This window comes from Salvelinus alpinus, chromosome 1 (genome assembly GCF_045679555.1).
Source record: "Salvelinus alpinus chromosome 1, SLU_Salpinus.1, whole genome shotgun sequence".
NCBI classification, from domain to species: Eukaryota; Metazoa; Chordata; class Actinopteri; order Salmoniformes; family Salmonidae; genus Salvelinus; species Salvelinus alpinus.
The window spans coordinates 11,251,400-11,269,550 of NC_092086.1; the positions used below are offsets into that span (position 1 = coordinate 11,251,400).

Genomic DNA, 18,151 nt, shown 5'->3' on the forward strand with positions numbered 1-18,151 from the left:
ATACCTCAATATGATTAAGTGTTAACTACAATATGAGATAATATAAGTTACTGTAGTTGTGGAAGGCCCACATTTCATCCTGTCTGATACACATCCCTTTTCCACTTCCCTTGTAGTGGATGACAGCCTGCAGAGAGCCATAGTAAACCATAAAGACAGTCTGCAGAGAGCCATAGTAAACCATAAAGACAGTCTGCAGAGAGCTATAGTAAACCATAAAGCCAGTCTGAAAGGGAGGTATGAATGTGTGATAGAAGGCATCGAAACAGCAGGGAACCAAACTCCCCTCAACAAGATTTACACAGAGCTCTACATCACAGAAGGAGAGAGTGAAGGGGTTAACAATGAACATGAGGTGTGGCAGCTAGAGACAGCATCCAGGACACCAACCTCACATGACACAGCAATCCACTGCAATGACATCTTTAAACCCTTACCTGGCCAAGAGAGAAGCATCAGAACTGTGCTGACCAAGGGCATCGCTGGCATCGGAAAAACTGTCTCTGTGCAGAAGTTCATCCTCGACTGGGCTGAAGGGAAGGCAAACCAAGATGTGGAGATCATATTTGTGCTTCCTTTCCGGGAGCTGAACTTGATCAAAGATCTCCAGTACAGTCTTCTCAGACTTTTAAATGACTTCCACACAGATCTAGACATAGACAATGCAGAGAAACTCACTGCCTGTAAAGCTATGTTCATCTTTGATGGTTTGGATGAAAGCAGACTTCCATTGGATTTCCAGCACAATGAAACAGTGTCTGATATCACCCAGACATCATCTGTTGATGTTCTGCTGACAAACCTCATCAAGGGGAATCTGCTTCCCTCTGCTCTCCTATGGATAACCTCCCGACCAGCAGCAACCAATCAGATCCCCCCTAAGTGTGTTGACCAGGTGACAGAGGTACGAGGGTTCAATGACCCACAGAAGGAGGAGTACTTCAGGAAGAGATTCAGTGATGAGGACCTGGCCAGCAGTATCATCTCACACATAAAGAAATCAAGGAGCCTCCACATCATGTGCCACATGCCAGTGTTCTGTTGGATTTCAGCAATAGTCCTTGAACACATGTTGAGTACAGACAAGAGGAGAGAGATGCCCACGACTCTGTCTGAGATGTCCATACACTTCCTGCTCATTCAGACCAGCCTGAAGAACCAGAAGTATCATGGAAGAGTTGAGATGGATCAAGAGGAGCTCATGGAGTCAGATAAGGAAGTTCTTCTGAAGCTGGGGAAGCTGGCGTTTGAAAATCTGGAGAAGGGTAATCTCATGTTCTATGAAGAAGACCTGAAAGAGGCTGGCCTTGATGTCAAAGAAGCCTCAGTGTACTCAGGAGTGTGCACACACATCTTTAAAGAAGAGTCTGTGTTATTTCAGAGAGTGGTGTACTGCTTTGTTCATCTGAGCATTCAGGAGTTTCTCTCGGCTGTCTACATGTACCATTGTTACACAACCAAGAACATGGATGCACTGAAGCCCTTCCTCAAGAGAAAGTCTAGAGGTGCGTCTGAAGAGCTAACCTTACATGAGCTGCTGAAGAGTACCGTGGATAAAGCCTTGGAGAGTACGAATGGACACCTGGACCTTTTTGTCCGCTTCCTTCATGGCATGTCACTGGAGTCCAATCAGAAACTCCTACGAGGTCTGGTGACACAGACAGAAAGCAGTCCAGAGAGCGTCCAGAAAACGATCCGATCCCTTAAGGTGATGCAGAGGAAGAACGTCTCCCCTGAGAGGTGCATCAATCTCTTCCACTGTCTGATAGAGATGAAAGACCATTCAGTACAGGAGGAAATCCAAGCGTACTTGAGGTCAGAGAACAGATCCAAAAACCTCACACATGCTCACTGCTCAGCGTTGGCCTACATGCTGCAGATATCAGAGAAGGTTCTGGATGTGTTTGAGCTGAAGGAATACAAGACATCAGACGAGGGTCGTAGGAGACTGGTTCCAGCTGTGAGAGGCTGTAGGAAAGCTCTGTAAGTATTCATGTAAATATCGCACCCCAAAATAAATTGTAGTTATAGCAGTATTTTCATTGGCTGACTGGCTCTGTAAGTAGTCATGTGACTATCCCTCAGACCAAACTTTACTGTATGTAGGAACAACAGTATTTTCATTGGCTGAATAAACTTTCTATCAGCTGAAAACTCTTAAACTACAATACAAACTGATCAGAAATGTTATAGCATTGAACCATGAATGTACGATATACACATTATTTGTGTACGGGTAACAGTGTAATCAGGGAAAGCTAAGCGTAACATTTTAATACAACCTGTCTGTCATTGTATTTCTTCTGTGTTGGCAGACTCACTGGCTGTAAACTCACAGACACATCCTGTAAAGTGTTGGCCTCAGTTCTCAGTTCAAACCCCTCACACCTGAGAGAGCTGGACCTGAGTAACAATGACCTGAAGGATTCAGGAGTGAAGCTGCTCTCTGCTGGACTGGGGAATCCCCACTGTAAACTGGAGACTCTGAGGTCAGTATTGAATAAATGCATTGATTTTCACATTAGTATAACATTATGACCATACAATTCTAGGAGATGGAAGATGAATCTATATGTTGTTGGGGAGAATAAACCAAATGCATCTGCCATTGTCCTTCTGCACTACTGGTGTTAAATTAACAGCGTGTTTGAAGTCATGATGATCTCTTTGTCAGGCTGTCAGGCTGTAGAGTCACAGAGGAAGGCTGTGCTTCTCTGGTCTCAGCTCTGAGGTCAAACCCCTCACACCTGAGAGAGATGGATCTGAGTAACAATGACCTGAAGGATTCAGGAGTGAAGCTGCTCTCTGCTGGACTGGGGAATCCCCACTGTAAACTGGAGACTCTGAGGTCAGTATTCCTGTAGTTGGTCAACAAGTGATAACTGTTCACCAGATCCACATGTGTTTACCAGACACACATAGTCCACACCATATGTGTTTACCAGGCACACATAGTCCAGACCACATGTGTTTACCAGACACACATAGTCCACACCACATGTGTTTACCAGGCACACATAGTCCAGACCACATGTGTTTACCAGACACACATAGTCCACACCACATGTGTTTGGACAGTGAAGCTTACAGTTTTACATTTGGTGTTATGCTCCAGCATTTTGGATTTGAGATATAATGTTTCATATGAGGTGACAGTACAGAATGTCACCTTTTATTTGAGGTTAAAGGTGAGAGGTTAACATGTTTTGTTGTAGTCTCTGTTATTGGTAATGGTGAGAGGTTAGCATATTTTGTTGTAGCCTCTGTTATTGGTAATGGTGAGAGGTTAGCATGTTTTGTTGTAGCCTCTGTTATTGGTAATGGTGAGAGGTCAGCATGTTTTGTTGTAGCCTCTGTTATTGGTAATGGTGAGAGGTTAGCATGTTTTGTTGTAGCCTCTGTTATTGGTAATGGTGAGAGGTTAGCATGTTTTGTTGTAGCCTCTGTTATTGGTAATGGTGAGAGGTCTGCATGTTTTGTTGTAGCCTCTGTTATTGGTAATGGTGAGAGGTTAGCATGTTTTGTTGTAGCCTCTGTTATTGGTAATGGTGAGAGGTTAGCATGTTTTGTTGTAGCCTCTGTTATTGGTAATGGTGAGAGGTTAGCATGTTTTGTTGTAGTCTCTGTTATTGGTAATGGTGAGAGGTTAGTATGTTTTGTTGTAGCCTCTGTTATTGGTAATGGTGAGAGGTTAGCATGTTTTGTTGTAGCCTCTGTTATTGGTAATAGTGAGAGGTTTGCATGTTTTGTTGTAGCCTCTGTTATTTGTAATGGTGAGAGGTTAGCATGTTTTGTTGTAGTCTCTGTTATTGGTAATGGTGAGAGGTTAGCATGTTTTGTTGTATCCTCTGTTATTTGTAATGGTGAGAGATTAGCATGTTTTGTTGTAGCCTCTGTTATTGGTAAAGGTGAGGTTAGCATGTTTTGTTGTAGTCTCTGTTATTGGTAATGGTGAGAGGTTAGCATGTTTTGTTGTAGCCTCTGTTATTGGTAATGGTGAGAGGTTAGCATGTTTTGTTGTAGCCTCTGTACATTTCTCACTCATTATCATTTATGATTCATTCATGATTTGTATTAACCTCTAACGAGCCTCTACCCCGGGTCCGGGAGCACCCCCCATCCCCCCACACACTGATTAGCATAGCTAGCATAGCTTCACAAGTAGATAGTAGCATCTAAATATCATTAAATCACAAGTCCAAGACACCAGATGAAAGATACAGATCTTGTGAATAAAGCCACCATTTCAGATTTTTAAAATGTTTTACAGGGAAGACAAAATATGTAAATCTATTAGCTAAACACGTTAGCAAAATACACCACTATTCTAACTCCATCAGTTTCTTACTCCTTCAGGTGCTATCACCAATTCGGCTCAACTAAGATATTGATATCCACTAACCAAGAAAAAACCTCTTCAGATGACAGTCTGATAACATATTCATGGTATAGGATAGTTTTTGTTAGAAAAAAGTGCATATTTCAGGTAGAAATCACAGTTTACAATTGCACCGACCATCGCAAATCGACTAGAATTACTAGATAGAGCAACGTGTATGACCAATTTACTCATCATAAAACATTTCATAAAAATAGACAAAGCATAGCAATGGAAAGACCCAGTTCTTGTGATTTCAGACCATATTTCAGATTTTCTAAGCGTTTTTCAGCGAAAACACAATAAATCGATAAGTTAGCATACCACATGTGCAAACGTTACCAGAGCATCGATTCCAGCCAAAGAGCGCTATAACGTAATCACCGCCAAAATATATTAATTTTTTCACTAACCTTCTCAGAATTCTTCCGATGACACTCCTGTAACATCATTTTACAATATACATATACAGTTTGTTCGAAAAGGTGCATATTTAGCCATACAAAACCGTGGTTACACAATAAAAATACTAGGAAATCAAGCCTCAATATGTCTGACGTCATCTATCAGAGTGATCTAGTTTAATTGAAAGCTAATCATATACTTGACTAAAAAATACAGGGTTGACAGGAATCGAAAGACAAATTAGTTCTTAATGCAACCGCTGATTTACATTTTTAAAATTATCCTTACTTTTCAATACAGGGTTCGCCAAGTGAAGCTATACCAAACAAAATGGCGAAATATGCGTTTAAAATATTTCGACAGAAACACGATTTATCATATTAAATATTGCTTACTTTGAGCTGTTCTTCCATCAGATTCTTGGGCAATGTATCCTTTCTATGTTATAAACGTCTTTTGGTCGATAGATGTCCTCTGTCCTTCGAAATGTCCACCACCAACGACCGACACCCCAAAACGTGTCCAAAGTTTCAGAGTGCACAACAAATAAATTCCTCAAAATCGCACTAAACGGATATAAATTGCTATAAAACGGTTCAAATTAACTACATTATGATGTTTTTAACAACTATAACGACTGAAAACATGACCGGAGAAATATTGCTGGTTAGACAACGATTTGGAACGAGGCAAGTCCGATGGCCTTCACGCTTCAGGCGCACGACGAGAAAGGGCGGTCTCTATACATTTTGGTCTTTTATAATGGCTGTGAATGTCCCATCGATTCCATTGAAAACGTGATGACGTACAGACACCCAGAGGAAGACGTAGGCAGTGTCGGTTTCTTCATAGCATTCACTGTCGCCTTAAAAACAGACTCCAGATCAGAGGTAAAAATTTCTGAAATCTGAACCCTGTCATGAAAAGTGCTGTAGAAATTGTTCTGTACCACTCAGAGACAAAATTCCAACTTCTATAGAAACTAGAAGGTGTTTTCTATCCAATAATAACAATAATATGCATATTGTACGATCAAGAATTTAGCACGAGGCAGTTTAATTTGGAGACACAAATATGCTAATGCGGAACAGCACCCCCTATAGTTCCAAGAAGTTAATCAAGGCATCATCAGGATTAATTTGGTAGTGTTTGGAAACATGTTATCTACTCACTTAGAAAGAAAATTATTCCAGTCATTATCCACCATTTAATTACTATTGGGCAAAACACAACCCAAAACACAACCAAAACAAACTGCAAATGTGTCAATGTCACCTCACATGAAACATTTGATCTGAAATCCAAAATGCTGGAGTATAGAGACACATTTAAAATGTTAGCTTCACTGTCAAAATAGATATGGTGTGGACTGTATACTCAATACAATCTAAATCTGATACCTCACTGTCTGTCTTTTGACTGATACTGCTTTTTAAACTGGTCTGGTCAGTCTACTCAAATATTTGTACTATGCATGTTTCTATCTACAAGCAATACTTTGATAATTTGTAATTTCTAATAATGATACATTCATTTATGAATAGATAAGACGGGTTTCAAGACACTGATGTATCTAATAAATGGTAATAAATTGATACACTAATATCCAGTGGCGTGCCTGGGGCCTGGGCCTTCAGTGAGGTACTACAAAGTCCCACCCGAATTAATCCACCTCTTATTACCATCATTAAGCCATGGCTCTAGACACTATACATTTAGACAGAAACGCAGTATAACCAGGCGTTGCGTCACCTGGAAATTGACAAATTGACATTTTTGGGTAAACAGTGTTTACCCAAAAACATGACACAATCAATGAGTCTTTTCAATATTTCCCTTCACCTTTTCATTGTGCAGCTCCGTTGCCCTGCGCACTTGTTCTTTGAGCTGTAGATCCACTCCGGTGTCCCCAAAAGTTTTCAAAAGCACCATTGCTTGTAAGTGCCCAGCGTGAGTGTGTGTGTGTGTGTGTGAGTGTGTGTGTGTGTGTGTCCAGTGTGAGTGTGTGTGTGTGTGTGTCCAGTGTGAGTGTGTGCGTGTGTGTGTCCAGTGTGAGTGTGTGTGTGTGTCCAGTGTGTGTGTCCAGTGTGTGTGTGTGTGTTTCCAGTGTGTGTGTGTGTGTGTGTCCAGTGTGTGTGTGCGTCCAGTGTGAGTGTGCCCTACTTTGGTGTCTCGTTGCTGCCTTGGTTAGACAACTCAAGTTTGCAAAGCCAGTGTGGCTCCAAACACCAAATCGATCACTTGCAAATAATAGGCATTCCCAGCAGTATAGTTTGCAGTGCTTCTCGGAGCCTGTGAGCCATTGACAGCGCTCGTAGTTGAAACTTTGAAAGTGGCGAGCGAACGAACCCCTTTCCCGCCTGTGACAGGCTTTGTGGCGTCGGGCGACCTTACAATGTCTAACTTTTTTTGAAAAGTTCGTCTTGAGAATGGCATAATAATTATATCCTCGACCAAATCGATATCCTCTCCTCCTTCCGCCATTGTGGGTTGAAAAAACAGCTTAGTAGTACGTGAATTAATTATTTTATCAAATTCACTTTCCTAGATCTGCATAGACCTGCCCATAGGACCTGCCTCTCAATATTGGTAATCCAATCAAAAGACGTGGACGCGCTACGCCTGCTAGCTGGCTCCTGTGTAACACTGGAGCCAGCTAGCAGGCGTACAATAGCCAACTCTAAAGCTGATTGGTTGACACTAAATTTTCATTTCCATTCACTATAAGCTACAAGCGCCCGCACTGTTGATTCTGAAGGCCTGAGGGCAGATTTTAGACCCCTGGCAACACATGATGGCTGAATATGATTGGATAAAAGATCTAACATAAAGACCAGCCCTCCAAATCTCAACCTGGGGCTGGAAGCAGTGCAACCAAGAGGAAAGCTATGAAATTAAGAGTATAATTCTTACTCTGGGGAATAATTTAATACATATTTGTGGGAAAATATATTTAAAAAAAATATATATTCTGATGATGTTTAGGCCAGCAGAGAAGGCCTTGCAGGCCCTGACGGCCCACCACTGCTAATATCAAGTAATATTATGATAACTTCTAATAATGATACATTCATTTATGAACAGATTTGGCAGGACACTGAAAAAATGTACTGCCACTATTTTCACCACCAAAGAATAGCAGTGTGATTTTAATATGATTTGACTCTTTGCAGGCTGTCAGGCTGTCTAGTCACAGAGGAAGGCTGTGCTTCTCTGGTCTCAGCTCTGAGGTCAAACCCCTCACACCTGAGAGAGCTGGACTTGAGCTACAATCACCCAGGAGACTCAGGAGTCAGACTGTTCTCTGCTGGACTGGAGGATCCACACTGCAGACTGGAGAAACTCAAGTATGTAGAGGGTTTATGTCAATGTTCATATCAGACATGTTTGACTTATCAGGCTAGTTAAGACAAATATTCTTACCACCACTTGGACAAAGTTGTATGCTGACTGTGTGTGTGTGTGTGTGTGTCCAGTGTGTTTTGTGTGTGTGTGTGTGTGTCCAGTGTGTGTGTGTGTCCAGTGTGTGTGTGTGTCCAGTGTGTGAGTGTGTCCAGTGTGTGTGTGTCCAGTGTGTATGTGTGTGTGTGTGTGTGTGTGTGTGTGTGTGTGTGTGTGTGTGTGTGTGTGTGTGTGTGTGTGTGTGTGTGTGTGTGTGTCCAGTGTGTGTGTGTGTGTCCTGTGTGTGTGTGTGTGTGTGTGTGTGTGTGTGTGTGTGTGTGTCCCAGTGTGTATGTGTCCAGTGTGTGTGTGTGTGTGTGTGTGTGTCCTGTGTGTGTGTGTGTGTCCAGTGTGTGTGTGTGTGTGTGTGTGTGTGTGTGTGTGTGTGTGTGTGTGTGTGTGTGTGTGTGTGTGTGTGTGTGAGTTCAGGTGTATCCCTCAATGACTGTCTGTTCTTCTGCTTACCGCTACAGTGTGGAACATGGTGGAGAGAACAGAATGAAACCTGGGCTTAGAAAATGTGAGTGTTGACTGCTGTGAAGAATATGACTAAGAATAAGTCTTAATTCAAGTTAAGTCAAAGTCAAAGACCACCATCATTACTGACTTGGTCATATTAAATATCAGCTGTAGTTCTACAGAAGCAGAAATCAGGGACACCAACGTTTACAAAGAGTTGCTTTGACAATGTGTGTGTGTGTGTGTGTGTGTGTGTGTGTGTGTGTGTGTGTGTGTGTGTGTGTGTGTGTGTGTGTGTGTGTGTGTGTGTGTGTGTGTGTGTGTGTGTGTGTGTGTGTGTGTGTGTAATTAATGGGAATAAGTGTGTTTTATATTACCATACAGTATAACATATGATCATTCAACAAGTCTCAAGTTACCTTAACTTCTCCTTTTGATACCTCGAAACATCTACATTAAATGAATTAGTGAAAAGTGAGGTAACATTCTAATGTGAATGATGATGATTTCTAATATTGTGTCTGGTTTCATCCATCAGATGTCTGTGATCTCACACTGGACCCAAACACAGTAAACAGACTCCTCTCTCTGTCTGAGGAGAACAGAAAGGTGACACGTAGGAGAGAGGAGCAGCCGTATCCTGATCACCCAGAGAGATTTGAGGGCTGGGGACAGGTGCTGTGTAGAGAGGGTCTGACTGGGCGCTGTTACTGGGAGGTAGAGTGGAGTGGGAGTGGGGCTGATATAGGAGTGACATATAAAGGAATCAACAGGAGAGGAGGGGTTAAGGACTGTTGTCTTGGATACAATGACAAGTCCTGGAGTCTGTTCTGCTCTGACAACAGTTACTCTGCCTGTCACAATAATAATCCCACTACCATAGACGTCCCCTCCTCCAGCTCCCACAGAGTAGGAGTGTATCTGGACTGGCCAGCCGGCACTCTGTCCTTCTATAGAGCCTCCTCTGACACACTGACCCACCTGATCACATTCACCTCCACATTCACTGAGCCCCTCTATCCAGGGTTTAGGCTTTACTATGTTGACTCCTCAGTGTCCCTGAAATAATAACCTGACACACACACACACACACACACACACACACACACACACACACACACACACACACACACACACACACACACACTCACACACACACTCACGCTGGACACACACTCACACTGGACACACACACAGGACACACACACACTCACACTGGACACACACACTCACACTGGACACACACACACTGGACACACACACAGGACACACACACACTCACACTGGACACACACACAGGACACACACACACTGGACACACACACTCACACTGGACGCACACACACACACACACTGGACACACACACACACTGGACACACACACACACACAGGACACACACACACTGGACACACACACACACTCACACTGGACACACACACACACTCACACTGGACACACACACACACTCACACTGGACACACACACACACACACACTGGACACACACACACACACACACACACACACACACACACACACACACACACACACTGGACACACACACACACACACACACTGGACACACACACACACACACACACACACTGGACACACACACACACACACACACACTGGACAGATACACACACACACACTGGACAGACACACACACTGGACACACACACTGGACACACACACACTGGACACACTGGACACACACACAGACTGGACACACACACACACACAGGACACACACACACACACACACACACACACACACACACACACTGGACACACACACACACACACACACACTGGACACACACACACACAGGACACACACACACACACACACACACACACACACACACACTGGACACACACACACACTGGACACACACACACACACACACACACACACACACACACACACACACACACACACACACACACACACTGGACACACACACACACACTGGACACACACACACAAAGGACAAACACACACACAGGACACACACACATATTGGACACACACACACACACACTGGACACACACACACACACACTGGACACACACACACACACACACACACACTGGACACACACACACTGGACAGATACACACACACACACACACACTGGACAGATACACACACACACACACACACTGGACATACACACTCACACTGGACACACACACACTGGACACACACACACTCACACTGGACACACACACACACACTGGACACACACACTGGACACACACACACACACACACACAGGACACACACACACTGGACACACACACTCACACTGGACACACACACACACACTGGACACACACACACACACACACTGGACACACACACACACACACTGGACACACACACACACACTGGACACACACACACACACACACACACACACACACACTGGACACACACACACACACTGGACACACACACACACACACACACACACACACACACACACACACACACTGGACACACACACACACACACACACACACACACACTGGACACACACACACACACACACACACACACAGGACACACACACTCACCCTGGACACACACACACACTGGACACACACACACACACTGGACACACACACACACACACACACACACACACACACACACACACACACACACACACACACACACACTGGACACACACACACACACACACACTGGACACACACACACACTCACACTGGACACACACACGCACACACTCACACTGGACACACACACTGGACACACACACACACTGACACACACACACACGGGACAAACACACACACACACACAGGACACACACACACACTCACACTGGACACACACACACACTCACACTGGACACACACACACACACACTCACACTGGACACACACACACACACACACACTAACACACACACTGGACACACTGGACAAACACACACACAGGACACACACACACACACACACACACACACACACAGGACACACACACTGGACACACACACTCACACTGGACACACACACAGGACACACACACACTCACACTGGACACACACTCACACTGGACACACATACACTCACACAGGACACACACACACTGGACACACACACTCACACTGGACGCACACACACACTGGACACACACACACACACACTGGACACACACACACACACACTGGACACACACACTGGACACACACACACACTCACACTGGACACACACACGCACAAACTCACACTGGACACACACACACACACACTCACACTGGACACACACACACACACACTCACACTGGACACACACACACTGCACACACTCACAGTGGACACACACACACTGGACACACACACTGGACACACACACACTGGACACACTGGACACACACACACACAGGACAAACACACACACAGGACACACACTCACACACACACAGGACACACACACACACAGGACACACACACACTCACACTGGACACACACACAGGACACACACACTCACACTGGACGCCCACACACACACACACACTGGACACACTCACACACTGAACACACACACACAGGACAAACACACACACTGGACACACACACACACACACACACACACTGGACACACTGGACACACACTCACACTGGACACACACACACACACACTGGACACACACACACACTGGACACACACACACACACTGGACACACACACACACACACACACACACACACACACACACACACACACACACTGGACACACACACACACACACACACACACTGGACAGATACACACACACACACACTGGACACACACACACTGGACACACACACACTGGACACACACACACTGGACACACACACACTGGACACACACACACACACTGGACACACACACACACTGGACACACACACTCACACTGGACACACACACACACTCACACTGGACACACACATACACACACACTGGACACACACACACACACACACACTGGACAGACACACACACACACACACACTTGACAAACACACACACACACACACTGACACTGGACACACACACACACACACACTGGAGAAACACACACACACACACACTGGACACACTGGACAAACACACACACAGGACACACACACACACACACACACACAGGACACACACACTGGACACACACACTCACACTGGACACACACACAGGACACACACACACTCACACTGGACACACACTCACACTGGACACACACACACTCACACAGGACACACACACACTGGACACACACACTCACACTGGACGCACACACACACACACACACACTGGACACACACACACACACACTGGACACACACACTGGACACACACACACACTCACACTGGACACACACACGCACACACTCACACTGGACACACACACACACACACACTCACACTGGACACACACACACACACACACTCACACTGGACACACACACACTGGACACACTCACACTGGACACACACACACTGGACACACACACTGGACACACACACACTGGACACACTGGACACACACACACACAGGACAAACACACACACAGGACACACACTCACACACACACAGGACACACACACACACAGGACACACACACACTCACACTGGACACACACACAGGACACACACACACTGGACACACACACACACACTCACACTGGACGCCCACACACACACACACACTGGACACACTCACACACTGAACACACACACACAGGACAAACACACACACTGGACACACACACACACACACACACACACACACACACACACTGGACACACACACACACTCACACTGGACACACACACACACACACACTGGACACACACACACACACACACACTGGACACACACACACACACACTGGACACACACACACACACACACACACACACACACACACACACACACACACACACACACTGGACACACACACACACACACACACACACTGGACACACACACACACACACACACACACACTGGACACACACACACTGGACACACACACACACACTGGACACACACACACACACTGGACACACACACACACTGGACACACACACTCACACTGGACACACACACACACACTCACACTGGACACACACACACACACACACTGGACACACACACACACACACACTGGACAGACACACACACACACACACACTTGACAAACACACACACACACACACTGACACTGGACACACACACACACACACACTGGAGAAACACACACACACACACACTGGACACACTGGACAAACACACACACAGGACACACACACACACACACACACACACACACACACACAGGACACACACACTGGACACACACACTCACACTGGACACACACACAGGACACACACACACTCACACTGGACACACACACACTCACACACAGGACACACACACACTGGACACACACACTCACACTGGACGCACACACACACACACACACACTGGACACACACACACACACACTGGACACACACACTGGACACACACACACACTCACACTGGACACACACACGCACACACTCACACTGGACACACACACACACACACACTCACACTGGACACACACACACACACACTCACACTGGACACACACACACTGGACACACTCACACTGGACACACACACACTGGACACACACACTGGACACACACACACTGGACACACTGGACACACACACACAGGACAAACACACACACAGGACACACACTCACACACACACAGGACACACACACACACAGGACACACACACACTCACACTGGACACACACACAGGACACACACACACTGGACACACACACTCACACTGGACGCCCACACACACACACACACTGGACACACTCACACACTGAACACACACACACAGGACAAACACACACACTGGACACACACACACACACACACACACACTGGACACACACACACACTCACACTGGACACACACACACACTCACACTGGACACACACACACACACACACACACACACACACACACACTGGACACACACACACACACACACACACACACACACACACACACACTGGACACACACACACACACACACACACACTGGACAGATACACACACACACACTGAACACACACACACTGGACACACACACACTGGACACACACACACTGGACACACACACACACACTGGACACACACACACACACTGGACACACACACTCACACTGGACACACACACACACACTCACACTGGACACACACACACACACACTGGACACACACACACACACACACTGGACAGATACACACACACACACACACTGGACAGACACACACACACTGGACACACACACACACACACACACACACTGACACTGGACACACACACACACACACACTGGAGAAACACACACACTCTCACACAGGACACACACACACTCACACTGGACACACACACACACACATGCGTGTCTTCCTATAATTGTGACAATAACACCGTTAAAATACCAATGTGATCATTTGTTGTCTTTTATGTTGAATAACAAATTGTATAATTATATATGGACATACGCTCCATAGTTGTACAAGTATACAGGATATATTGTACTTTTCATAATAAAACAGACTTGAAACAAGAAAAGCCTGTTAATTGTGAAAACAGTTTGGTTATTGATGTTACGTTTCCTCTGTCAGGTTGACGTTAACCTGCGACTGGTTGAAACATGAAACTAATATGAAATGAAATACAAAACAATTAAATATGTGGAATTGAATTAAACAAATTGTACAACAGAGTGTTGTGATGCAGGGTTACTATAGCAACAGAGTGTTGTGATGCAGGGTTACTATAGCAACAGAGTTTTGTAATGCCGGGTTACTATAGCAACAGAGTGTTGTAATGCAGGGTCACTATAGCAACAGAGTGTTGTAATGCAGGGTTACTATAGCAACAGAGTGTTGTAATGCAGGGTCACTATAACAACAGAGTGTTGTGATGCATGGTCACTATAGCAACAGAGTGTTGTAATGCAGGGTCACTATAGCAACAGAGTGTTGTAATGCAGGGTCACTATAGAAACATAGTGTTGTGATGCAGGGTCACTATAGTAACATAGTGTTGTAATGCAGGGTCACTATAGCAACAGAGTGTTGTGATGCAGGGTCACTATAGAAACATAGTGTTGTGATGCAGGGTCACTATAGCAACAGAGTGTTGTAATGCAGGGTCACTATAGCAACAGAGTGTTGTAATGCAGGGTCACTATAGCAACAGAGTGTTGTAATGCAGGGTCACTATAACAACAGAGTGTTGTGATGCAGGGTCACTATAGAAACATAGTGTTGTGATGCAGGGTCACTATAGCAACAGAGTGTTGTAATGCAGGGTCACTATAGCAACAGAGTGTTGTGATGCAGGGTCACTATAGCAACAGAGTGTTGTAATGCAGGGTCACTATAGCAACAGAGTGTTGTGATGCAGGGTCACTATAGCAACAGAGTGTTGTAATGCAGGGTCACTATAGAAACATAGTGTTGTGATGCAGGGTCACTATAGCAACAGAGTGTTGTAATGCAGGGTCACTATAGCAACAGAGTGTTGTGATGCAGGGTCACTATAACAACAGAGTGTTGTGGTGCAAGGTCACTATAGCAACAGAGTGTTGTAATGCAGGGTCACTATAGCAACAGAGTGTTGTGATGCAGGGTCACTATAACAACAGAGTGTTGTGGTGCAAGGTCACTATAGCAACAGAGTGTTGTAATGCAGGGTCACTATAGCAACAGAGTGTTGTAATGCAGGGTCACTACAGCAACAGAGTGTTGTGATGCAGGGTCACTATAACAACAGAGTGTTGTGGTGCAAGGTCACTATAGCAACAGAGTGTTGTAATGCAGGGTCACTATAGCAACAGAGTGTTGTGATGCAGGGTCACTATAACAACAGAGTGTTGTGGTGCAAGGTCACTATAGCAACAGAGTGTTGTAATGCAGGGTCACTATAGCAACAGAGTGTTGTAATGCAGGGTCACTACAGCAACAGAGTGTTGTGATGCAGGGTCACTATAGCAACAGAGTGTTTTGATGCAAGGTCACTTTAGCAACAGAGTGTTGTGATGCAGGGTCACTATAGCAACAGAGTGTTGTGATGCAGGGTCACTATAGCAACAGAGTGTTGTAATGCAGGGTCACTATAGCAACAGAGTGTTGTGATGCAGGGTCACTATAGTAACATAGTGTTGTGATGCAGGGTCACTATAGCAACAGAGTGTTGTGGTGCAGGGTCACTACAGCAACAGAGTGTTGTGATGCAGGGTCACTATAGCAACAGAGTGTTGTGATGCAGGGTCACTATAGCAACAGAGTGTTGTGATGCAGGGTCACTATAGCAACAGAGTTCTCTCTCCCTCTGCTCTCTCTGCTGTTCTCTCTCCTCTCTCTGCCTCTCTCTCTGCTCTCTCTTCTCTCTCAGCCTGCTCTCTGCTCTCTCTCACTCTGCTCTCTCTACTCTCTCTCTGCTCTGCTGTTCTCTCTCTCTGCTCTCTCTCTCTTTTCTCTGCTCTCTCTCTGCTCTCTCACTCTATGCTCTTTCACTCTCTCTTTTATTTCTCAGCCTGCTCTCTGCTCTCTGCTGTCCGCTCTCTCTCTGCTCTCTCTGCCCTCTCTTCTCTCTGCTCTATCTCTCACTTTCTGCTCTCTCTCTCTGCTCTCTCCCTCCCTGCTCTCTCTTGCTCTCTGCTCTCTCTTCTCTCTCAGCCTGCTCTCTGTCTGCTCTGCTGTTCTCTCTTTTCTCTGCTTTCTCTCTGCTCTCTCACTCTCTCTTTGCTTTCTCAGCCTGCTCTCTCTGCTCTCTCTCGCTCTCTATGCTCTCTATTGCTCTCTCAGCACTCTCTGTTCTCTCTCTGCTCTCTCTGCCCTCTCTGTTCTCTCTCTGCTCTCTCTACTCTGCCCTCTGCTCTCTCTCTGCTTTTTCTATCTGCTCTCTGTCTCTCCCTCTGCTCTCTCTCTCTCTGCTCTCTCTCTCTCTGCTCTCACTTTTCTCTATGCTCTGCTCTCTCTGCTTGCTCTCTCTCTGCTCTCGCTCTCTCTCTGCTCTCTTCTCTCTCAGCACTCTCTGTTCTCTCTCTGCTCTCTCTCTGCCCTCTCTGTTCTCTCTCACCCTCTGCTGTTGCTCTCTGCTCTCTCTGCTGTCTATCTGCTCTCTCTGTCCTCTGCTCTCTCTGCTCTTTCTCTCTGCTCTCTCTGCCCTCTCTTCTCTCTGCTCTCTCTTTGCTTTCTCAGCCTGCTCTCTCTCTGTTCTCTGCTCTCTCTTTTCTCTGCTCTCACTCTATGCTCTCTCACTCTCTCTTTGCTTTCTCAGCCTGCTCGCTCTGCTCTCTGTTCTCTGCTCTCTCTCTCTCCCTCTGCTCTCTCTGCCCTCTTCTCTCTCTG

General features: G+C 45.7%; 1 protein-coding gene across 2 annotated transcripts in view; it reads left to right on the forward strand.

Moving 5' to 3' along the window:
* LOC139583688 (NLR family CARD domain-containing protein 3-like) overlaps positions 1 to 18,151 on the forward strand; it is a 672,088-nt gene that overhangs the window by 459,181 nt on the left and 194,756 nt on the right. Inside the window, exons 10-15 of one of the 2 annotated variants that reach the window (XM_071416179.1) lie at positions 117 to 1,983; positions 2,316 to 2,489; positions 2,675 to 2,848; positions 7,957 to 8,130; positions 8,698 to 8,744; positions 9,222 to 9,799. In XM_071416179.1, coding sequence (XP_071272280.1) covers positions 117 to 1,983; positions 2,316 to 2,489; positions 2,675 to 2,848; positions 7,957 to 8,130; positions 8,698 to 8,744; positions 9,222 to 9,751 — 2,966 coding nt within the window. In that variant the 3' untranslated portion in view covers positions 9,752 to 9,799. Of the gene's footprint in view, positions 1 to 116; positions 1,984 to 2,315; positions 2,490 to 2,674; positions 2,849 to 7,956; positions 8,131 to 8,697; positions 8,745 to 9,221; positions 9,800 to 18,151 lie in introns of those variants that run through there. The other variant, XM_071415422.1, reaches the window with a different exon arrangement.